The sequence below is a fragment of the Xiphophorus maculatus genome, chromosome 10 (genome assembly GCF_002775205.1).
Source record: "Xiphophorus maculatus strain JP 163 A chromosome 10, X_maculatus-5.0-male, whole genome shotgun sequence".
NCBI classification, from domain to species: Eukaryota; Metazoa; Chordata; class Actinopteri; order Cyprinodontiformes; family Poeciliidae; genus Xiphophorus; species Xiphophorus maculatus.
This window is the reverse complement of record NC_036452.1, coordinates 15,347,600-15,373,030: the sequence shown is the minus strand read 5'-3', so window position 1 is coordinate 15,373,030 and position 25,431 is coordinate 15,347,600. Positions and strand designations below refer to the sequence as shown.

Here is a 25,431-nt window from a genome sequence, read left to right as displayed (position 1 = left end):
TTGATTTTGCCTGTCATAATATGGCGGCCACATTGACGTGCGACCCGGACGTTCGTGCTGCGTCTGTTTTGGTAGATCTACGTTGGGTGAAAACCCAGAGGGGTGAAAACGACTGGAGCTCGCGCACGCTGTAACGGGACTACTTCAGGAAAGAGCAGGGAAGTTTGTATGGATATGAGGTTTTTTTCCCCTTGTGGATAAACAGAGCTGCTAAAGGAGAACAACGTTTAGCAAACAGAAGGAGAGGCTTTTAAAGATATGTTCTAGGTTAATTTATCATGAGTGGACATAGAGTTTGACTTGCCAAACAAATCAAAATGCGAAGCGTACGCTGAGGAGGAGCTCAACGAAGACCGCCAATGTTCACCTTTTCCTAGGCACTTTACAACAAGTTCTTTAAATATTTTTTTCGCTACTTGTTTCAGTAAAAACAACAACGGCGACAGCATGGCAGAGCACGAAAGCTTGGAGTTTGGGAAGGCAGACTTTGTGCTTTTAGACAACGTGTCGATGGAGGAATTCATGGGCAACTTAAAACTCAGGTAAGCGGTCACTCACCTTTAGAACCCTGCTGTGGTGTCTACTTAGAAAATGTTAGCATTTAATCATTTTTTGGCCTGAAATGGATTATTAGAGCGCTTAGACGGTGTATCAACAGGTACTAATAGTTGACGTGTATGCAGCTCTGAGAAACGGTAACTATTGTCATTGTTTTACAATTTATTTTTAGTTGCATTTGTTTGATCTTAATTGTATTCATTGTATAGTTATGGAGCCACGGCTCGCATTTCCTTTGGTTTTTAAACCGAACAGGTGACTCCTTTTTGAAAAATGTGCGACTCCACCCAGTCTATTCAGGCTCTCGGTCAGCGGGTTGGTAAAAGCATGATGTCAGGCATGCGAAGATGTAACATTACGCTGTTCAGGTGGGGCAGCGGCTCCTACCGCTCACCTCTGCCATCTGTGATGAAAGTGCAAACTGATCCCCAGTGTCGGTTAGAGCTTTTAGTGTCTAATTCAGCAGCTCTGGACAGTTAAACCGAGAGGATCTTTCTGTTTCTCTAATTTCCCCGAACAACTACTCTCATGAACACATTTTAATATTTTTGTCACCGTGCAGTTTCACTGCAAAGTGGTCCTTTAGTACTGTGTTTGTAACTGCGGTCATTTACAGCTGTCCTATTACCATTCTGCCAGCACATTAAGGATTTGGTATTAAGTTTTTTTTGTTTTCCCTTTAAACTGCAATGTCAAGAATGCACATGGTTATTGGACAGGTTTGTCTTGGGTAAAAAAAAGGAATAGAAACATTTCTTCAACATTTTGAAAATATTTTCATTCATTCAAAGATAACAGTTTCTGCATCTGTACTTGAGCGAAAGTCCATCTCTTCCTGCTCCCACACCCACTCAGGCCTCATTTAGAAAGAAAATAAGACTCTTACTGCATGAAGTGTCTAAAGTATGTCCCAGAAAAACACAGTGTACATCTTTTGTTCTGTCTCAAATAGAGCCGTAAATAACAGGATGAGCTAAGTTTCTCTGGTGTTCATTAACGGCATTGTTTCATTCAGAAATGTAAGCTCCACTCAACACTGTATGTTACATTTACGATGTGAAAACATGTTTTTGCTTCTATATCAGCATGCTCAGTGCTTTCATTTTGTTTGATTTCAGCCACAAACTTCAGTATACTGTTTTGGAATTATGCTTGATAGACCATCACAAGTTTCAGTTATTAAACTGTGGCATATTAAAATGTGGCATGTATTCAGTTTGTATTCTGCCCCCATTGTTCAATAATATGTAGAACCACATTTCACTTCAATTACAGTTGTGAGTCTTTTGAAGTTTGTGGCTGCTAAGTTTGAACACCTACAGACTGAAACGTTTGTCCAGTCTGTGCAAAATGGTACATGGTCTGCGTTTGTTTCCTGCTTTATCAAGTCTAAGGACTCCAAAGCGCTTTGCACTACATTATTTTTTTTCTTTGCCTGTTATAGACACTCCTAGTGATGGTGATAAATTACAATGTAGCCACAGCTACCCTGGAGCAGACTGACAGAAGCAAAGCTATAGAATTTGGACTTTGTTTCCTCATATTTTTGACTTTAATCTTGAAAAAGGTTAGAAACTAATAAAACTTTCTCATTGTTTTTTTTTTCTTCCAAGGTGCTCTAATACTTCCAGATTAAGCTATCAAAAAAGCAATACTGCTCCAATAAAAAAATAAAATAAACTTTCCTATTATATCATACATAGACCTTTTTACTTCATTAGGTAAATGTCATGAGGTGTGTTTTTCTGTTCCTTTTTCTCCTTATGCCTGCCACCTGGGCGTAATTATCACAGCTGTTCTCGTTGTTTTTGATTGTGTTTTGTCCCAGCGTATTTAAGTTCACCTGTTGTACCCGGTCCCTTGTGGGATCATTTGCGTTGTTCACTGCCTTCTCAGTGAAGTCAAGAAACGTGTACATAGAAATAGTTACCTGTGCTGGTAAATAAAGCACAGGTTTATTTCCCTTCTACGAGCGGCATCTGGATTCACCTCCTTCCTCTATGGTAGCCCTTGACAGTAAATTAAGTAGAGCAAATATTGTTCTTAACAACATACAATAGTTGCATAAAATCATATTTTAGAATATATATAGATATATTATTGATCTGCTTATGGGATGAAGATTAGAAAAGATAGTCACACTAGAAAATTAATTATTTTTCTTGAGTTTGCAAACCTCATCAGATGTCTGACATTCTTTAATGTTTGGGTGCTGGAGCATCGGTTTTCTATAACACCATCAGAAAAGTCCAGCACATTTAATACCCCTTCCTTATCATTTTAATCCAGTTTGTATATTTACGTTAAGTGTTAGCTTGTAAACAGTCTGTTCCCTGAGTCTTCTGGACAGACAATGGACAATAGAGTGATGCATTCAGGACCTTTAATAGAAAGCTTGCATTGAATGCAGGTGGATTAAGATATTTTTGGAATGTTATTCTTAGCAGTTGTGATATTGTCTGTTTCGACTTCTAATATGAAACATCCCACTTTCAGTCCAGTAAAGATTAGCAGCAGAACTAAATAAAATAGTTTTTTCCACGGAGCTCCATGGTGACGCGTGCTACTGTTAGAACATGGCCTGCAGGTGCCTCATTTGTTATAGACTCTATAGGGACCAGTTGTCACGTTAACTACTAGACACCTGGCTGTCAAGGGAGGTAAAGCATACAGTTGTTAATTGATATTTTTGCACTTTAATTGTTTCAGCAAATAATTATTCTCTCTATTGTTTTCTCTCTTAAGTGCCTTTGGGTCTTTTGAAAGGTGCCTGTAAGTTAAAAGTGTAATTAAATCTTAACGTTCATAAACTGACAATTAGAGACTGAACAAGTATGACTGATTTAAAAGAAAATCTCCTCTATAAAGGATAAGACGGCACAGCTCAGGTTTGCATCTGAATATCTGAATGATGAATTGGGCACCTAGCGTTGTGAGTCTAGCGTGTTTTTTAGGTATAGAGCATTGTAGTGTAAAATGTAAGGTGATCTGTTTTACAGCTCAATCTGGGTCATCAACAGGACACTGATCATAAAAATAAGTGCAAATCTACAACAGAGTGCCTGAAAAACTGAAGAACCAATGTGTTGCCTAGTCAAAGTCCAGACTTAAGCTTGTTTAAAGTGTTGTAGTAAGACCTTAAATACTAGCTGTCCAGAAACAAATGTCTGCAAGCCTGAAAGCACTAAAGAGACAAAAGATTGGATGCAAAACGATTTTACACCAATGAAAGATTGATAGTTCCGTACAGAAGATAACATCATGTCATCCCTGCTGAAGGTGACCGTGCAAGTAGCTCAACATCTGGGGTGTGTGATTTTTAACCCATTGGTTATATTATTCATGGCCAACTGTTCATGGCATTTTATTCATTTGAGGTTCAATTTACCTAATTCTTAGGCCTATTTAATGAATTACATTTATTTGTAAAATATGTTTTACAATTTTACATTTAAGCTGACTTTATGTACTTTTACTCAAGACTAAATATTAGCTGCTCCTGATTAGCAGTAAAAATCTCAAGCAGAAAAATATTCACTCAGTTGTGTTGAGATGTTTCAGTTGGTGAATTATTTCTCTTTAACTAATTTGAATCAGTGAAACTCAAAATGTCTCCGGTAAAGAATTCTGGTATAAAAGTGAAGGGGTTTTTCTAGAGGACACAGCCGTTCTGGTTACCAGTGTTTTTACAGCCATGCTTTTTAAATTAGATCAGCGTCTGTGGTGTGAACAGTAGCTTTAGCAGTCAGGCTGTGAGACCTGAGAGCTACCAGACGGCACCAGGCATCATTTTTCCAACTATGTCCTATTTTCTGTCTGTTTGTTTTCCCTCCAGCCAGACTGTTCAGTCCGGAGGTGGCGTGTGCAGATTGTTATTTGTAGAGGGTGTGACCAGCCAGGAGCGCTTCCTCTTTGCTCTCTCCCACCTTCCCCCTTAGTCTCAGAGTGTGTGCATTCATGCAGGGAAATGTACGTGTGTTAGTTGGAGTGGGAGTGAACCACTTAAGGGATGGATCCAGAGGGCATCTAATGTTCTCTGTTTGGTTCGCTGCAGTTATCCAAAATAACTTGGTCTGGAACACATCTGCCCCGTGTATTATGGCTTCAAAGGACCTGCTGCTGTACAGCCAGCTTCGGCTCTCTCTACCACGTAGTTTACTTAAAACATATCTCCTACAGTTGTAAGGCTGTCTTTGAAGTTGGCAAGCCCTCATATTGGGACGTTTTTCCCTTCATTATGGGGGATTTCTACTGTTAAAGTCCTGGCATGTCGGGTAATCACATTCCCTTGTGGCAGCAATTAAGCCCTGATATGGAAAAAAGGGCTCATGGTGAGACATTGTTGTTTAAGCTGACATTTGGTTTGTTTGACTTGAAGTTGACCTCTGCAGACTGTTCTGCTCTCCTCAAAATAGAGCCCAATCAGATGCCCAGTCCATTTGTAGAGATGCCAAGATAGAAGTTCACATTCTTGTTTCGTCTTGGGAAGTTTCAGTTGATACAGTGCCTTACAGAAGTATTTACATGATTTTCTTTTTCTTCACATTTTGTCCTGACATAGCCACCAATGTTTCCAAATTATTTTTATTTAACATGATGAATCAACAAAAAAGTAGCACATACAAATAAATTTGGTGGTTTTCAAAATTATAATGTCAAATGCATGTGCACTCAGTCTTTTTTACTTTGAGACCCCAGAATCAAATTTAATGCTACCTGTTGCCTGCATAGCATAGGTCAGAAAATGTGTAAGAAGGTCCTCTGGTCAGGTGAGACTAAATTATACCTTTTTGCAAAATGCTGTTTGGTGGAAAACGGACTCTGCATGTTACCCTGAAGACATGGTGAAACACTGTAGCAGCACCATCATGTTAGGGTGTTGCTATTTTTCAGCAGGGACAGGAAAGCTGGTTGTTGGTAAGTTAGATGGAGCTAACTAGTGCCAGAAGAAAACCCGTCAAAGGGTACACTATATTCACCTTTCAGCAGGAAAAAGCCTCTAAACATCGACCCAGAGAGTTACAGTGGATGCTTTAAATCAAAGCAAATCATGTGCTAGAACGGCTCTGTCAATATTAAGGTGCTAAGTCCAGTTGAGACTGAAATTGATGTCCATAGCTGTTGAAATGGAGCTATTTTATAAAGGAGAAATGGGCAGAAATGTCAGTCTGCACAATGTGCAAAGCTCGTTAAAACGTACCCTAAAAGGCTTGCAGCTAAACTTGCAACAAAAGCTAGTTCAATAAAGTATGCACAACACTCTTAAGATTTTTGTCATAATTCAGAAAACCATCATTTGTATCATTTTGCTCCCATTTCACAATGATGAATTGTGAAGTGGGAGCTTCACAATTCATAAAAACCAAAATAAAATGACATGAAGTTTGTGGTTGTAATTCGACAAATCATAAAAAGGTTCATAGTGTATGAATAGTTTTGCAAGGCACTATAAAACGTGGCATCCAACTATAAATGTTTATGCCAAAAACTGTGGTTTTATGCTAAGCAAGGCAGTGGAAAAAAGGCAACCTAACACACACATGTACCTGCTTCATGTTTCATAACATTTTTAGGTTAATACAGATAAAATAACTACCAAAACAACCTTTTTGATACTGAGCAATTTCCTACTGATTGAGGGTGGTATAGTCTGTGAGAAACAAAATTCAAACAGAACATATTTGTACAATATTAAAACGTTGGAAAATAACCTTTTCCACCTGCTAAATTTGGAAAAAAGACCAAAAAAAGAAAGTGATTAAATGAAAGTTGAAAGAATAACAGCATTAAGTAAATGTTCTCAGCGTCCTGGAGATCTGACATCCTGCCTGACATCTGAAATGTCTTTATAAGGCAGCATTGTTTAGTCTGATTCCTGCAGCCCAGTGGAAAAAGAAAACTGCTGCATGTTTTCCTTAAATTAATATGGTAGGACTTTTCTTTGTCCAAAGTAACAGCCTTTTTATAATTTGAGATTCTAATATGTTTGGTATGTTTTTCACTTGTGCTAAAAATGTTAAAAGAAGCAAAACTGCAAAGCCTTGTTTTGATCTCGGTAGTAAGGATCCAGATGGGTAGGAATCAGTGTTCCTAATATGCAATCTAAATTGCACTGATGTGGCTTCAGCTCTGCTTGTTAAATTATTTTCAACCTGAGGCAATACATTCTTTTCTCTATAAACTTTGGATGGTGTTTATGTTATTCCCCCCCTAGTGTGCGACTGTAAAGACTGTTGTCTTTAGGTTTTGAATGTAGCTGCTGAAGGACTCTGAGTGATTTAACCCTTGTACTCATCTACAAGGAGTTAAAAGAGACTTTGACTGGGAAGTCTTGGATAATATAGAGCAGAGCAGAAACGCTGGCATTTCCCTTCCTTTCATTGTATCCTGTAGCCTCTCTCTGACTAGTCTGTTATTGTTTTGTACAGTTTGGCACAGCAGTGCATTTTAACACTAGCAACGATTTTACTTCTCAGATAATTTGAATAAATCACAGTTCTGACTTAACCAAATTAAGGTTTGCTCTCTGTTTCTAGTAGCTCCTTGATTTAACTTTAAAATGAACCAAGAAATTGCTTTCACATGGGTGTTAAAAAAGCAGCAATTCTCTTCTTTACCCTGCAGGGAAACTATAAGTGTAGTGCATAAAGAGGCTGTGCTGCCTCTTTATCTTACAAAGTAAACAAATGGTTCTAGCCAGACTTGTAAAATAAGGATTGTCCTGGAGATTTGGTTAAAGGCCTCCTTCTCCTTTGTTGGATACAGATCAATAAATGAGCCTCTGTTCCTGTTTAGAACCCTTTTTATATTACAAGTGTTGACATCTTGTAAGATATTGAGCTAGCTCTTCTTTTTGTTTTTTACTGAGTTTCCCTGTATGCATTTGTTATCAATGCACAATACAACAAAGTGCTTGTTCCCTGCAACAAATATGCAGCAGATGCCTCTAAGAATATTTATTCCCAACCTGCTTATTACAGTTCTTTTTCCTTGCAGTGGTCACTGACTGGAGGAGAATATTTATAGATGATTGCCAAGATAGAGGCTGTTCTCTCATTTACTCTGTGCTCTTTTCAAAACCCGCAGCAATAAAGTATGAGGTCTAATTACCATCATGAACATAAAGATAGTGGATCTAAAGTTGATTCTGAGTGTGTCATTGTGTGAAAGTCAACCCATAAACATCATCAAAGTACTTGGTAACTTATGTGAAAGTAACCTCTTGGTTCCAGGAGAGTATGACCTCTTTAGATTTACTAAAAGAATCTTTTACTGCTTCCCCAGTGACTCTCACTGCTAGTGGTCCTGTTAACATTGAAGGATGAGAGACTCTCCTGAGCTGACTGGATTCATAGAAGGCTCTCTGAGAAATGCTTGCTCCCCTGCAATCCAGCACTGAAAAGTCCAGTCTCACCACAGGAATTTCCATACAACCAGCTGTAATCTGAAACACATTACCATTGCTGCATAAACAGGGCTGTGCCTGTGTAGCTTATTTTCCCCCTCTGAAATGGGTTCACCAGCCCTCAGAGACGTCTCATTTGTGGACTGAAGGAGTTGGCAGACGGGGTCAGGAGGAGGCCTTTAATACAGGCTTTCAAAACCCATTTGTAGTCTTGTTTTATCACCTCTGTGTCATAGTTTCTTGACTTCTGCTTTTTGTTTTGTTTTTTTCTTACTTTTTAAAAAAAATCCTCTTAACCCTATATTTAATTTGTGACCAGGAACATTTAGCTTAACTAGAAAAACAAAATTTCTGAAGAAATTTAGCCGGGGCCTGCCAAGGCGCGCCCGTGGGGTATGGGCCCGGCGTCGTCACGCTACAAATTGGCATCGACGCAAAAGAACGCCGCAACGTAATCACTGGCACGCGGAGAACCGCAAGAATGTTAAGTAAGGCGGACGTGCACCGTTCAGTATGATTTAAAATTTTTGTCAAGGCTTTTATTTTGGAAGTTTTGTTAAACTTCATTTCAAAGGGCCAAACTAATCCCATGCGTAATAGTCATTGGGTTAAATCAGTTATATAATGCTCAACAGAGCAATTATCTGATTTAAAAATATTCAAGGGTTTTATTTTGAAATTTGCAGTATGCTTCATTTCAGAGGGCCAAACTATTCCATTGTGTAACAGTGCTTTGGATAAAAAAGTCACATAAAGCCAAAAAGCACAATTACCTGATGTAAAAATATTCAAGGCTTTTATTTTGAAATTATTATTATGCTCCATTTAAAAGTTCCGAACGAATCCCATGTGTAACAGTGCTTTGGATGAAAAAGTCATATGCGGCCAAAAAGAGCAATTACATGATGTAAAAATATTCAAGGCTTTTATTTTGAAATTATTATTATGCTCCATTTTAAAGTTCCGAACTAATCCCATGCGTAACAGTGCTTTGGATGAAAAAGTCATATGCGGCCAAAAAGAGCAATTACATGATGTAAAAATATTCAAGGCTTTTATTTTGAAATTATTATTATGCTCCATTTTAAAGTTCCGAAGTAATCCCATGTGTAACAGTGCTTTGGATGAAAAAGTCATATACGGCCAAAAAGAGCAATTACATGATGTAAAAATATTCAAGGCTTTTATTTTGACATTTTCAGTATGATTCATTTCAGAGGGCCAAACTATTCCATTGTGTAACAGTGCTTTGGATAAAAAAGTCACATAAAGCCAAAAAGCGCAATTACCTGATGTAAAAATATTCTAGGCTTTTATTTTGAAATTATTATTATGCTCCATTTTAAAGTTCCGAAGTAATCCCATGTGTAACAGTGCTTTGGATGAAAAAGTCATATAAAGCCAAAAAGAGCAATTACGTCATGTAAAAATATTCAAGGCTTTTATTGTGAAATTTTTGTTAAGCTTCATTTTAAAGTTCAAAACTAATCCCATGTGTAACAGTTACTGAGTTAAATCAGTTATATACAGCCCATAGCAGCAGGTAGTTCTAAAGGCCAGTTCAGTCCTGATCTGTTTCAACTGAGGATAGATAGAACTACAGCGATGCGTATTCGTAGTCCAAACCAGCAGCCAATAGCCTCTTGAGATCCGTTGCTATGGCAAATAATGGTCTCAGCAGGGTGTGAGCTCTGAGTTCTGAGCTCTCAAACACACAATTGTGTGTTTGAGCAAACACGTTTTACTGACAAAAAAGCATTGGAAACAAATCCTTCTTGTTCGGGAACCGTAATACATATTCGAAAAGCGTTTCGAGCGTATGAGAGGGCTATGTGTCTTCTGCGATAGTCCCGAGATTCATATCTGTACCTCACTCAGAACATTTACAGCGATGAGAGAAAGAAATGTTGTGCCCAGATCTGAAATTCTATTCAAATACATGGGAGAGAGCCTGAGACAGCCTCAGAAAATCCTGTCGCATGACTTTGCTCTGAAGCACCGTGACAGAAAACCGTACGGTCTAGATAAATTTCGAAAACATTTTACCGGAGCAGACAGGCGTATCAATGTCAGGACCGATTTTGATACTAATCGTGCGATATTTGTGGGCGTGATGGCGATTTCAAAAATGATTTGGGCTGAAAAAGTTGTCTTCATCTCTCACTCTAAGCAGCCAGAGACGCACTCTAACTTTAGGAAAAATGAGAAACTTTGGGTCGCTTAGAGGCAAATTGTGGACAAACCGTAACTGGTATCGACGAGCCGTCTTCACTTTCGAAGAGATCACAGACGTATCTACAAAATGAAATTTGAATGGCATTTCTAGGTGAATTTGTGACGACACAGAAAATCCTCAAAAATAGGGTATTTCTAGGATTTTTCCCATTGACTTATAATGGGGTTTTTTTCGTAGTTTTTTGCGAATTATGTCGCCACGTCAAGCCCAAATCCCACCAGAAGTAATAGCTGGAATGGCGTGAATTTTCTGCAGGTTTTGATACCTCATTTGTAGGTGTGCACCAAGCGGTATGAGCCGCATTAACGGTTACGGAAGAAAAATAAAGAAGAACTAGAAAATTTCGGAAGAAATTTAGCCGGGGCCTGCCAAGGCGCGCCCGTCGGGCATGGGCCCGGCGTCGTCGCGCCACAAATCGGCGTCGACGCCAAAGGACGCCGCGACGTGATCAGTGGCACGCGGAGAACCGCAAGAACGTTAAGCGAGGCGGACGTGCACCGTTCGGTACGATTTAAAATGTTGTCAAGGCTTTTATTTTGGAAGTTTTGTTAACCTTCATTTCAAAGGGCCAAACTAATCCCATGCGTAATAGTCCTTGGGTTAAAATAGTTATATAATGCTCAAAACACAAGTAGCTGATGTAAAAATATTCAAGGCTTTTATTTTGAAATTTTCAGTATGCTTCATTTCAAAGGGCCAAACTAATACCACGTGTAACAGTGCTTTGGATGAAAAAGTCAAATAAAGCCAAAAAGAGCAATTACGTCATGTAAAATTATTCAAGGCTTTTATTTTGAAATTTTCAGAATGCTTCATTTCAAAGGGCCAAACTAATACCACGTGTAACAGTGCTTTGGATGAAAAAGTCAAATAAAGCCAAAAAGAGCAATTACCTGATGTAAAAATATTCAAGGCTTTTATTTTGAAATTATTATTATGCTCCATTTTAAAGTTCCAAACTAATCCCATGTGTAACAGTGCTTTGGATGAAAAAGTCATATAAAGCCAAAAACAGCAATTACCTGATGTAAAAATATTCAAGGCTTTTATTTTGAAATTTTCAGTATGCTTCATTTCAAAGTTCCAAAGTAATCCCATGTGTAACAGTGCTTTGGATGAAAACGTCAAATAAAGCCAAAAACAGCAATTACCTGATGTAAAAATATTCAAGGCTTTTATTTTGAAATTATTATTATGCTCCATTTTAAAGTTCCGAACTAATCCCATGTGTAACATTGCTTTGGATGAAAAAGTCATATACGGCCAAAAAGAGCAATTACTTCATGTAAAATATTCAAGGCTTTTATTTTGAAATTTTCAGTATGCTTCATTTTAAAGTTCTGAACTAATACCACGTGTAAGAGTGCTTTGGATGAAAAAGTCAAATAAAGCCAAAAAGAGCAATTACGTCATGTAAAAATATTCAAGGCTTTTATTTTGAAACTTTTGTTAAGCTTCATTTCAAAGGGCCAAACTAATACCACGTGTAACAGTGCTTTGGATGAAAAAGTCAAATAAAGCCAAAAAGAGCAATTACATGATGTAAAAATATTCAAGGCTTTAATTTTGAAATTTTTGTTAATATTCATTTCAAAGGGCCAAACTAATACCATGTGTAACAGTGCTTTGGATGAAAAAGTCAAATAAAGCCAAAAAGAGCAATTACGTCATGTAAAAATATTCAAGGCTTTTATTTTGAAATTTGCAGGATGCTTCATTTCAAAGGGCCAAACTAATCCCATGCGTAATAGTCCTTCGGTTAAAATAGTTATATAATGCTCAAAACACAAGTAGCTGATGTAAAAATATTCAAGGCTTTTATTTTGAAATTTTTGTTAAGCTTCATTTTAAAGGGCCAAACTAATACCATGTGTAACAGTGCTTTGGATGAAAAAGTCAAATAAAGCCAAAAAAGAGCAATTACGTCATGTAAAAATATTCAGGGCTTTTATTGTGAAATTTTCAATATGCTTAATTTTAAAGTGTAAAACTAATCCCATGTGTAACAGTTACTGAGTTAAATCAGTTATATACAGCCCAAAGCAGCAAGTAGTTGTAAAGGCCAGTTCTCAGTCCTGATCTGTTTCAACTGAGGATAGATAGAACTACAACGATGCGTATTCGTAGTCCTAACCAGCAGCCAATAGCCTCTTGAGTTCCGTTGCTATGGCAAATAATGGTCTCAGCAGGTGTGAGCTCTGAGCTGTGAGCTCTCAAACACACAAGTGTGTTTGAGCAAACACACTTTACTGAAAAAAAGCATTGGAAACAAATCCTTCTTGTTCGGGAACCGTAATACATATTCGAAAAGCGTTTTAAGCGTATGACAGTTCAATGTGTCTTCTGCGATAGTCCCGAGATTCATATCTGTACCTCACTCAGAGCATTTACAGTGATGAGAGAAAGAAATGTTGTGCCCAGATATGAACCGAGGTCGGCTGTCACTCTAATATGAGCAAAAATGAGAAACTTTGGGTCGCTTAGAGGCAAATTGTGGACAAACCATAACTGGTATCGACGAGCCGTCTTCACTTTCGAAGAGATCACAGACGTATCTACAAAATGAAATTTGAATGGCATTTCTAGGTGAATTTGTGACGACACAGCAAATCCTCAAAAATAGGGTATTTCTAGGATTTTTCCCATTGAGTTATAATGGGGTTTTTTTCGTAGTTTTTTGCGAATTATGTCGCCATGTTAATCCCGAATCCCACCAAAAGTAATAGCTGGAATGGCGTGAATTTTCTGCACGTTTTGATACCTCTTTTGTAGGTGTGCACGCAGCGGTATGAGCCGCATTAACGGTTACGGATGAAAAATAAAGAATAACTAGAAAATTTCGGAAGAAATTTAGCCGGGGCCTGCCAAGGCGCGCCCGTCGGGCATGGGCCCGGCGTCGTCGCGCCACAAATCGGCGTCGACGCCAAAGGACGCCGCGACGTGATCAGTGGCACGCGGAGAACCGCAAGAACGTTAAGCGAGGCGGACGTGCACCGTTCGGTACGATTTAAAATGTTGTCAAGGCTTTTATTTTGGAAGTTTTGTTAACCTTCATTTCAAAGGGCCAAACTAATCCCATGCGTAATAGTCCTTGGGTTAAAATAGTTATATAATGCTCAAAACACAAGTAGCTGATGTAAAAATATTCAAGGCTTTTATTTTGAAATTTTCAGTATGCTTCATTTCAAAGGGCCAAACTAATACCACGTGTAACAGTGCTTTGGATGAAAAAGTCAAATAAAGCCAAAAAGAGCAATTACGTCATGTAAAATTATTCAAGGCTTTTATTTTGAAATTTTCAGAATGCTTCATTTCAAAGGGCCAAACTAATACCACGTGTAACAGTGCTTTGGATGAAAAAGTGAAATAAAGCCAAAAAGAGCAATTACCTGATGTAAAAATATTCAAGGCTTTTATTTTGAAATTATTATTATGCTCCATTTTAAAGTTCCAAACTAATCCCATTTGTAACAGTGCTTTGGATGAAAAAGTCATATAAAGCCAAAAACAGCAATTACCTGATGTAAAAATATTCAAGGCTTTTATTTTGAAATTATTATTATTCTCCATTTTAAAGTTCCAAAGTAATCCCATGTGTAACAGTGCTTTGGATGAAAACGTCAAATAAAGCCAAAAACAGCAATTACCTGATGTAAAAATATTCAAGGCTTTTATTTTGAAATTATTATTCTCCATTTTAAAGTTCCAAACTAATCCCATGTGTAACATTGCTTTGGATGAAAAAGTCATATGCGGCCAAAAAAAGCAATTACCTGATGTAAAAATATTCAAGGCTTTTATTTTGAAATTATTATTATTCTCCATTTTAAAGTTCCAAAGTAATCCCATGTGTAACAGTGCTTTGGATGAAAACGTCAAATAAAGCCAAAAACAGCAATTACCTGATGTAAAACTATTCAAGGCTTTTATTTTGAAATTATTATTATGCTCCATTTTAAAGTTCCAAAGTAATCCCATGTGTAACAGTTACTGAGTTAAATCAGTTATATACAGCCCATAGCAGCAGTAGTTCTAAAGGCCAGTTCTCAGTCCTGATCTGTTTCAACTGAGGATAGATAGAACTACAGTGATGCGTATTCGTAGTCCAAATCAGCAGCCAATAGCCTCTTGAGTTCCGTTGCTATGGCAAATAATGGTCTCAGCAGGTGTGAGCTCTGAGCTGTGAGCTCTCAAACACACAAGTGTGTTTGAGCAAACACACTTTACTGAAAAAAAGCATTGGAAACAAATCCTTCTTGTTCGGGAACCGTAATACATATTCGAAAAGCGTTTCGAGCGTATGACAGTTCAATGTGTCTTCTGCGATAGTCCCGAGATTCATATCTGTACCTCACTCAGAGCATTTACAGTGATGAGAGAAAGAAATGTTGTGCCCAGATATGAACCGAGATGGGCTGTCACTCTAATTTGAAGAAAAATGAGAAACTTTGGGTCGCTTAGAGGCAAATTGTGGACAAACCGTAACTGGTATCGACGAGCCGTCTTCACTTTCGAAGAGATCACAGACGTATCTACAAAATGAAATTTGAATGGCATTTCTAGGTGAATTTGTGACGACACAGCAAATCCTCAAAAATAGGGTATTTCTAGGATTTTTCCCATTGAGTTATAATGGGGTTTTTTTCGTAGTTTTTTGCGAATTATGTCGCCACGTTAAGCCCAAATCCCACCAGAAGTAATAGCTCCAATGGCGTGAATTTTCTGCACGTTTTGATACCTCATTTGTAGGTGTGCACCCAGCGGTACGAGCCGCATTAACGGTTACGGAAGAAAAATAAAGAATTATAATAATATTAAAGAGACGCTTGTTGGGTGTAGAGTAATAGGTTCCTGCCATTGCTTTGCATGGCAGGCCCCAACTAGAAAATTTCGGAAGAAATTTAGACGGGGCCTGCCAAGGCGCGCCCGTGGGGTTCGGGCCCGGCGTCGTCGCGCCACAAATCGGCGTCGACGCCAAAGAACGCCGCGACGTAAGCAGTGGCACGCGGAGAACCGCAAGAACGTTAAGCGAGGCGGACGTGCACCGTTCGGTACGATTTAAAATGTTGTCGAGGCTTTTATTTTGGAAGTTTCAGTATGCTTCATTTCAAAGGGCCAAACTAATCCCATGCGTAATAGTCCTTGGGTTAAAATAGTTATATAATGCTCAAAACACAAGTAGCTGATGTAAAAGTATTCAAGGCTTTTATTTTGAAATTTTCAGTATGCTTCATTTTAAAGTTCTGAACTAATACCACGTGTAAGAGTGCTTTGGATGAAAAAGTCATATACGGCCAAAAAGACCAATTACTTCATGTAAAATATTCAAGGCTTTTATTTTGAAATTTTCAGTATGCTTCATTTTAAAGTTCTGAACTAATACCACCTGTAAGAGTGCTTTGGATGAAAAAGTCAAATAAAGCCAAAAAGAGCAATTACGTCATGTAAAAATATTCAAGGCTTTTATTTTGAAACTTTTGTTAAGCTTCATTTCAAAGGGCCAAACTAATACCACGTGTAACAGTGCTTTGGATGAAAAAGTCAAATAAAGCCAAAAAGAGCAATTACATGATGTAAAAATATTCAAGGCTTTTATTTTGAAATTTTTGTTAATATTCATTTCAAAGGGCCAAACTAATACCATGTGTAACAGTGCTTTGGATGAAAAAGTCAAATAAAGCCAAAAAGAGCAATTACGTCATGTAAAAATATTCAAGGCTTTTATTTTGAAATTTTTGTTAAGCTTCATTTTAAAGGGCCAAACTACTACCACGTGTAACAGTGCTTTGGATGAAAAAGTCACATAAAGCCAAAAACAGCAATTACCTGATGTAAAAATATTCAAGGCTTTTATTTTGAAATTATTATTATGCTCCATTTTAAAGTTCCGAACTAATCCCATGTGTAACATTGCTTTGGATGAAAAAGTCATACGGCCAAAAAGAGCAATGACGTCATGTAAAATATTCAAGGCTTTTATTTTGAAATTATTATTAAGCTCCATTTTAAAGTTCCGAACTAATCCCATGTGTAACATTGCTTCGGATGAAAAAGTCATATACGGCCAAAAAGAGCAATTACGTCATGTAAAATATTCAAGGCTTTTATTTTGAAATTTTCAGTATGCTTAATTTTAAAGTTCCGAACTAATCCCATGTGTAACATTGCTTTGGATGAAAAAGTCATATACGGCCAAAAAGACCAATTACTTCATGTAAAATATTCAAGGCTTTTATTTTGAAATTTTCAGTATGCTTCATTTTAAAGTTCTGAACTAATACCACCTGTAAGAGTGCTTTGGATGAAAAAGTCAAATAAAGCCAAAAAGAGCAATTACGTCATGTAAAAATATTCAAGGCTTTTATTTTGAAACTTTTGTTAAGCTTCATTTCAAAGGGCCAAACTAATACCACGTGTAACAGTGCTTCGGATGAAAAAGTCATATACGGCCAAAAAGAGCAATTACGTCATGTAAAATATTCAAGGCTTTTATTTTGAAATTTTTGTTAAGCTTCATTTTAAAGGGCCAAACTAATACCATGTGTAACAGTGCTTTGGATGAAAAAGTCAAATAAAGCCAAAAAAGAGCAATTACGTCATGTAAAAATATTCAGGGCTTTTATTGTGAAATTTTCAATATGCTTAATTTTAAAGTTCCAAACTAATCCCATGTGTAACAGTTACTGAGTTAAATCAGTTATATACAGCCCAAAGCAGCAAGTAGTTGTAAAGGCCAGTTCTCAGTCCTGATCTGTTTCAACTGAGGATAGATAGAACTACAGTGATGCGTTTTTGTAGTCCAAATCACCAGCCAATAGCCTCTTGAGTTCCGTTGCTATGGCAAATAATGGTCTCAGCAGGTGTGAGCTCTGAGCTGTGAGCTCTCAAACACACAAGTGTGTTTGAGCAAACACACTTTACTGAAAAAAAGCATTGGAAACAAATCCTTCTTGTTCGGGAACCGTAATACATATTCGAAAAGCGTTTTAAGCGTATGACAGTTCAATGTGTCTTCTGCGATAGTCCCGAGATTCATATCTGTACCTCACTCAGAGCATTTACAGTGATGAGAGAAAGAAATGTTGTGCCCATATCTGATCCGAGGTCGGCTGTCACTCTAATATGACCAAAAATGAGAAACTTTGGGTCGCTTAGAGGCAAATTGTGGACAAACCGTAACTGGTATCGACGAGCCGTCTTCACTTTCGAAGAGATCACAGACGTATCTACAAAATGAAATTTGAATGGCATTTCTAGGTGAATTTGTGACGACACAGCAAATCCTCAAAAATAGGGTATTTCTAGGATTTTTCCCATTGACTTATAATGGGATTTTTTTCGTAGTTTTTTGCGAATTATGTCGCCACGTTAAGCCCAAATCCCACCAAAAGTAATAGCAATCATGGCGTGAATTTTCTGCACGTTTTGATACCTCATTTGTAGGTGTGCACCCAGCGGTATGAGCCGCATTAACGGTTACGGAAGAAAAATAAATAAAGAGACACTTCTCTCCGACAATAGTAATAGGTTCCTGCCATTGCTTTGCATGGCAGGCCCCAACTAGAAAAACAAAATTTCTGAAGAAATTTAGCCGGGGCCTGCCAAGGCGCGCCCGTCGGGCTTGGGCCCGGCGTCGTCGCGCCACAAATTGGCGTCGACGCTAAAGAACGCCGCGACGTAATCAGTGGCACGCGGAGAACCGCAAGAACGTTAAGCGAGGCGGACGTGCACCGTTCGGTACGATTTAAAATGTTGTCAAGGCTTTTATTTTGGAAGTTTTGTTAAACTTCATTTCAAAGGCCCAAACTAATAACATGCGTAATAGTCCTTGGGTTAAAATAGTTATATAATGCTCAAAACACAAGTAGCTGATGTAAAAATATTCAAGGCTTTTATTTTGAAATTTTCAGTATGCTTCATTTCAAAGTTCCGAACTAATACCATGTGTAACAGTGCTTTGGATGAAAAAGTCATATACGGCCAAAAAAAGCAATTACGTCATGTAAAATATTCAAGGCTTTTATTTTGAAATTTTCAGTATGCTTAATTTTAAAGTTCCAAACTAATCCCATGTATAACAGTGCTTTGGATGAAAAAGTCACATAAAGCCACAAACAGCAATTACGTCATGTAAAAATATTCAAGGCTTTTATTTTAAAATTTTCAGTATGCTTCATTTCAAAGGGCCAAACTAATCCCATGTGTAACAGTGCTTTGGATGAAAAAGTCAAATAAAGCCAAAAACAGCAATTACATGATGTAAAAATATTCAAGGCCTTTATTTTGAAATTATTATTATGCTCCATTTTAAAGTTCCAAACTAATACCATGTGTAACAGTGCTTTGGATGAAAAAGTCAAATAAAGCCAAAAACAGCAATTACATGATGTAAAAATATTCAAGGCTTTTATTTTGAAATTATTATTATGCTCCATTTTAAAGTTCCAAACTAATACCATGTGTAACAGTGCTTTGGATGAAAAAGTCAAATAAAGCCAAAAAGAGCAATTACATGATGTAAAAATATTCAAGGCTTTTATTTTGAAATTTTCAGTATGCTTCATTTTAAAGTTCTGAACTAATACCACGTGTAAGAGTGCTTTGGATGAAAAAGTCAAATAAAGCCAAAAAGAGCAATTACGTCATGTAAAAATATTCAAGGCTTTTATTTTGAAACTTTTGTTAAGCTTCATTTCAAAGGGCCAAACTAATACCACGTGTAACAGTGCTTTGGATGAAAAAGTCAAATAAAGCCAAAAAGAGCAATTACATGATGTAAAAATATTCAAGGCTTTTATTTAGAAATTTTTGTTAATATTCATTTCAAAGGGCCAAACTAATACCATGTGTAACAGTGCTTTGGATGAAAAAGTCAAATAAAGCCAAAAAGAGCAATTACGTCATGTAAAAATATTCAAGGCTTTTATTTTGAAATTTGCAGGATGCTTCATTTCAAAGGGCCAAACTAATCCCATGCGTAATAGTCCTTCGGTTAAAATAGTTATATAATGCTCAAAACACAAGTAGCTGATGTAAAAATATTCAAGGCTTTTATTTAGAAATTTTTGTTAAGCTTCATTTTAAAGGGCCAAACTAATACCATGTGTAACAGTGCTTTGGATGAAAAAGTCAAATAAAGCCAAAAAAGAGCAATTACGTCATGTAAAAATATTCAGGGCTTTTATTGTGAAATTTTCAATATGCTTAATTTTAAAGTGTAAAACTAATCCCATGTGTAACAGTTACTGAGTTAAATCAGTTATATACAGCCCAAAGCAGCAAGTAGTTGTAAAGGCCAGTTCTCAGTCCTGATCTGTTTCAACTGAGGATAGATAGAACTACAGTGATGCGTATTCGTAGTCCTAACCAGCAGCCAATAGCCTCTTGAGTTCCGTTGCTATGGTAAATAATGGTCTCAGCAGGTGTGAGCTGTGAGCTCTGAGCTCTCAAACACACAAGTGTGTTTGAGCAAACACACTTTACTGAAAAAAAGCATTGGAAACAAATCCTTCTTGTTCGGGAACCGTAATACATATTCGAAAAGCGTTTTAAGCGTATGACAGTTCAATGTGTCTTCTGCGATAGTCCCGAGATTCATATCTGTACCTCACTCAGAGCATTTACAGTGATGAGAGAAAGAAATGTTGTGCCCATATCTGATCCGAGGTCGGCTGTCACTCTAATTTGAGCAAAAATGAGAAACTTTGGGTCGCTTAGAGGCAAATTGTGGACAAACCGTAACTGGTATCGACGAGCCGTCTTCACTTTCGAAGAGATCACAGACGTATCTACAAAATGAAATTTGAATGGCATTTCTAGGTGAATTTGTGACGACACAGCAAATCCTCAAAAATAGGGTATTTCTAGGATTTTTCCCATTGAGTTATAATGGGGTTTTTTTCGTAGTTTTTTGCGAATTATGTCGCCACGTTAAGCCCAAATCCCACCAAAAGTAATAGCTGGAATGGCGTGAATTTTCTGCACGTTTTGATACCTCATTTGTAGGTGTGCACCCAGCGGTATGAGCCGCATTAACGGTTACGGAAGAAAAATAAAGTTCTATAATAATAAAAAAACAAAATTTCTGAAGAAATTTAGCCGGGGCCTGCCAAGGCGCGCCCGTCGGGCTTGGGCCCGGCGTCGTCACGCCACAAATCGGCGTCGACGCTAAAGAACGCCGCAACGTAATCAGTGGCACGCGGAGAACCACAAGAACGTTAAGCGAGGCGGACGTGCACCATTCAGTACGATTTAAAATGTTGTCAAGGCTTTTATTTTGGAAGTTTTGTTAAACTTCATTTCAAAGGGCCAAACTAATCCCATGCGTAATAGTCCTTGGGTTAAAATAGTTATATAATGCTCAAAACACAAGTAGCTGATGTAAAAATATTCAAGGCTTTTATTTTGAAATTTTCAGTATGCTCCATTTTAAAGTTCCGAACTAATCCCATGTGTAACAGTGCTTTGGATGAAAAAGTCATATACGGCCAAAAAAAAGCAATTACGTCATGTAAAATATTCAAGGCTTTTATTTTGAAATTTTCAGTATGCTCCATTTTAAAGTTCTGAACTAATCCCATGTGTAACAGTGCTTTGGATGAAAAAGTCACATAAAGCCACAAACAGCAATTACGTCATGTAAAAATATTCAAGGCTTTTATTTTGAAATTTTGAGTATGCTTCATTTCAAAGGGCCAAACTAATCCCATGTGTAACAGTGCTTTGGATGAAAAAGTCAAATAAAGCCAAAAAGAGCAATTACATGATGTAAAAATATTCAAGGCTTTTATTTTGAAATTGTCAGTATGTTTCATTTTAAAGTTCCGAACTAATCCCATGTGTAACAGTGCTTTGGATGAAAAAGTCATACAAAGCCAAAAACAGCAATTGCATGATGTAAAAATATTCAAGGCTTTTATTTTGAAATTTTCATTATGCTCCATTTTAAAGTTCTGAACGAATCCCATGTGTAACAGTGCTTTGGATAAAAAAGTCACATAAAGCCAAAAAGCGCAATTACCTGATGTAAAAATATGCAAGGCTTTTATTTTGAAATTATTATTATGCTCCATTTTAAAGTTCCGAACTAATCCCATGTGTAACAGTGCTTTGGATGAAAAAGTCACATAAAGCCAAAAAGCGCAATTACCTGATGTAAAAATATTCAAGGCTTTTATTTTGAAATTATTATTATGCTCCATTTTAAAGTTCCGAACAAATCCCATGTGTAACAGTGCTTTGGATGAAAAAGTCATATACGGCCAAAAAGAGCAATTACATGACGTAAAAATATTCAAGGCTTTTATTTTGAAATTTTCAGTATGCTTCATTTCAGAGGGCCAAACTATTCCATTGTGTAACAGTGCTTTGGATAAAAAAGTCACATAAAGCCAAAAAGCGCAATTACCTGATGTAAAAATATTCAAGGCTTTTATTTTGAAATTATTATTATGCTCCATTTTAAAGTTCCGAACTAATCCCATGTGTAACATTGCTTTGGATGAAAAAGTCATATACGGCCAATAAGAGCAATTACGTCATGTAAAATATTCAAGGCTTTTATTTTGAAATTATTATTATGCTCCATTTTAAAGTTCCAAACTAATCCCATGTGTAACATTGCTTTGGATGAAAAAGTCATATACGGCCAAAAAGAGCAATTACGTCATGTAAAATATTCAAGGCTTTTATTTTGAAATTTTCAGTATGCTTAATTTTAAAGTTCCAAACTAATCCCATGTGTAACAGTTACTGAGTTCAATCAGTTATATACAGCCCATAGCAGCAGGTAGTTCTAAAGGCCAGTTCTCAGTCCTGATCTGTTTCAACTGAGGATAGATAGAACTACAGCGATGCGTATCTGTAGTCCAAATCAGCAGCCAATAGCCTCTTGAGTTCCGTTGCTATGGTAAATAATGGTCTCAGCAGGTGTGAGCTCTGAGCGCTGAGCTCTCAAACACACAATTGTGTGTTTGAGCAAACACATTTTACTGACAAAAAAGCATTGGAAACAAATCCTTCTTGTTCGGGAACCGTAATACATATTCGAAAAGCGTTTGCAGCGTATGACAGTTCAATGTGTCTTCTGCGATAGTCCCGAGATTCATATCTGTACCTCACTCAGAACATTTACAGCGATGAGAGAAAGAAATGTTGTGCCCAGATCTGAAATTCTATTCAAATACATGGGAGAGAGCCTCAGACAGCCTCAGAAAATCTTGTCGCATGACTTTGCTCTGAAGCACCGTGACAGAAAACCGTACGGTCTAGATAAATTTCGAAAACATTTTACCGGAGCAGACAGGCGTATCAATGTCAGGACCGATTTTGATACTAATCGTGCGATATTTGTGGGCGTGATGGCGATTTCAAAAATGATTTGGGTTGAAAAAGTTGTCTTCATCTCTCACTCTAAGCAGCCAGAAACGCACTCTAACTTGAGCAAAAATGAGAAACTTTGGGTCGCTTAGAGGCAAATTGTGGACAAACCGTAACTGGTATCGACGAGCCGTCTTCACTTTCGAAGAGATCACAGACGTATCTACAAAATGAAATTTGAATGGCATTTCTAGGTGAATTTGTGACGACACAGCAAATCCTCAAAAATAGGGTATTTCTAGGATTTTTCCCATTGAGTTATAATGGGGTTTTTTTCGCAGTTTTTTGCGAATTATGTCGCCACGTTAAGCCCAAATCCCACCAAAAATAATAGCTCCAATGGCGTGAATTTTCTGCACGTTTTGATACCTCATTTGTAGGTGTGCACCCAGCGGTATGAGCCGCATTAACGGTTACGGAAGAAAAATAAAGTTCTATAATAATAATAATAATACTAGAAAATTTCGGAAGAAATTTAGACGGGGCCTGCCAAGGCGCGCCCGTGGGGTTCGGGCCCGGCGTCGTCGCGCCACAAATCGGCGTCGACGCCAAAGAACGCCGCGACGTCACCAGTGGCACGCGGAGAACCGCAAGAACGTTAAGCGAGGCGGACGTGCACCGTTCGGTACGATTTAAAATGTTGTCAAGGCTTTTATTTTGGAAGTTTCAGTATGCTTCATTTCAAAGGGCCAAACTAATCCCATGCGTAATAGTCCTTGGGTTAAAATAGTTATATAATGCTCAAAACACAAGTAGCTGATGTAAAAGTATTCAAGGCTTTTATTTTGAAATTTTCAGTATGCTTCATTTTAAAGTTCTGAACTAATACCACGTGTAAGAGTGCTTTGGATGAAAAAGTCAAATAAAGCCAAAAAGAGCAATTACGTCATGTAAAAATATTCAAGGCTTTTATTTTGAAATTTTCAGTATGCTTCATTTCAAAGGGCCAAACTAATACCATGTGTAACAGTGCTTTGGATGAAAAAGTCAAATAAAGCCAAAAAGAGCAATTACATGATGTCAAAATATTCAAGGCTTTTATTTTGAAATTTTTGTTAATCTTCATTTCAAAGGGCCAAACTAATACCATGTGTAACAGTGCTTTGGATGAAAAAGTCATACAATGCCAAAAACAGCAATTGCATGATGTAAAAATATTCAAGGCTTTTATTTTGAAATTATTACTTTGCTCCATTTTAAAGTTCCAAACTAATCCCATGTGTAACAGTGCTGTGGATGAAAAAGTCATATACGGCCAAAAAAAGCAATTACATGATGTAAAAATATTCAAGGCTTTTATTTTGAAATTTTCAGTATGCTTCATTTCAGAGGGCCAAACTAATACCACGTGTAACAGTGCTTTGGATGAAAAAGTCACATAAAGCCAAAAACAGCAATTACCTGATGTAAAAATATTCAAGGCTTTTATTTTGAAATTATTATTATGCTCCATTTTAAAGTTCCGAACTAATCCCATGTGTAAGAGTGCTTTGGATGAAAAAGTCAAATAAAGCCAAAAAGAGCAATTACGTCATGTAAAAATATTCAAGGCTTTTATTTTGAAACTTTTGTTAAGCTTCATTTCAAAGGGCCAAACTAATACCACGTGTAACAGTGCTTTGGATGAAAAAGTCAAATAAAGCCAAAAAGAGCAATTACATGATGTAAAAATATTCAAGGCTTTTATTTTGAAATTTTTGTTAATATTCATTTCAAAGGGCCAAACTAATACCATGTGTAACAGTGCTTTGGATGAAAAAGTCACATAAAGCCAAAAACAGCAATTACCTGATGTAAAAATATTCAAGGCTTTTATTTTGAAATTATTATTATGCTCCATTTTAAAGTTCCGAACTAATCCCATGTGTAACATTGCTTCGGATGAAAAAGTCATATACGGCCAAAAAGAGCAATTACGTCATGTAAAATATTCAAGGCTTTTATTTTGAAATTATTATTCTCCATTTTAAAGTTCCAAACTAATCCCATGTGTAACATTGCTTTGGATGAAAAAGTCATATACGGCCAAAAAAAGCAATTACCTGATGTAAAAATATTCAAGGCTTTTATTTTGAAATTATTATTATTCTCCATTTTAAAGTTCCAAAGTAATCCCATGTGTAACAGTGCTTTGGATGAAAACGTCAAATAAAGCCAAAAACAGCAATTACCTGATGTAAAACTATTCAAGGCTTTTATTTTGAAATTATTATTATTCTCCATTTTAAAGTTCCAAAGTAATCCCATGTGTAACAGTGCTTTGGATGAAAACGTCAAATAAAGCCAAAAACAGCAATTACCTGATGTAAAAATATTCAAGGCTTTTATTTTGAAATTATTATTCTCCATTTTAAAGTTCCAAACTAATCCCATGTGTAACATTGCTTTGGATGAAAAAGTCATATACGGCCAAAAAAAGCAATTACCTGATGTAAAAATATTCAAGGCTTTTATTTTGAAATTATTATTATTCTCCATTTTAAAGTTCCAAAGTAATCCCATGTGTAACAGTGCTTTGGATGAAAACGTCAAATAAAGCCAAAAACAGCAATTACCTGATGTAAAACTATTCAAGGCTTTTATTTTGAAATTATTATTATGCTCCATTTTAAAGTTCCAAACTAATCCCATGTGTAACAGTTACTGAGTTAAATCAGTTATATACAGCCCATAGCAGCAGTAGTTCTAAAGGCCAGTTCTCAGTCCTGATCTGTTTCAACTGAGGATAGATAGAACTACAGCGATGCGTATTCGTAGTCCAAATCAGCAGCCAATAGCCTCTTGAGTTCCGTTGCTATGGCAAATAATGGTCTCAGCAGGTGTGAGCTCTGAGCTGTGAGCTCTCAAACACACA

The 25,431-nt window shown here is 37.0% G+C and overlaps 1 protein-coding gene across 1 annotated transcript in view; it reads left to right on the top strand.

The window, feature by feature from the left end:
• The first annotated feature begins 112 nt into the window (after positions 1–112).
• The window catches only part of myo1d (myosin ID), a 114,312-nt gene continuing 88,993 nt past the window's right edge, over positions 113–25,431 (top strand). Inside the window, exon 1 of the mRNA XM_023341193.1 lies at positions 113–542. Coding sequence (XP_023196961.1) covers positions 448–542 — 95 coding nt within the window. The 5' untranslated portion in view covers positions 113–447. The remainder of the gene's footprint in view (positions 543–25,431) is intronic.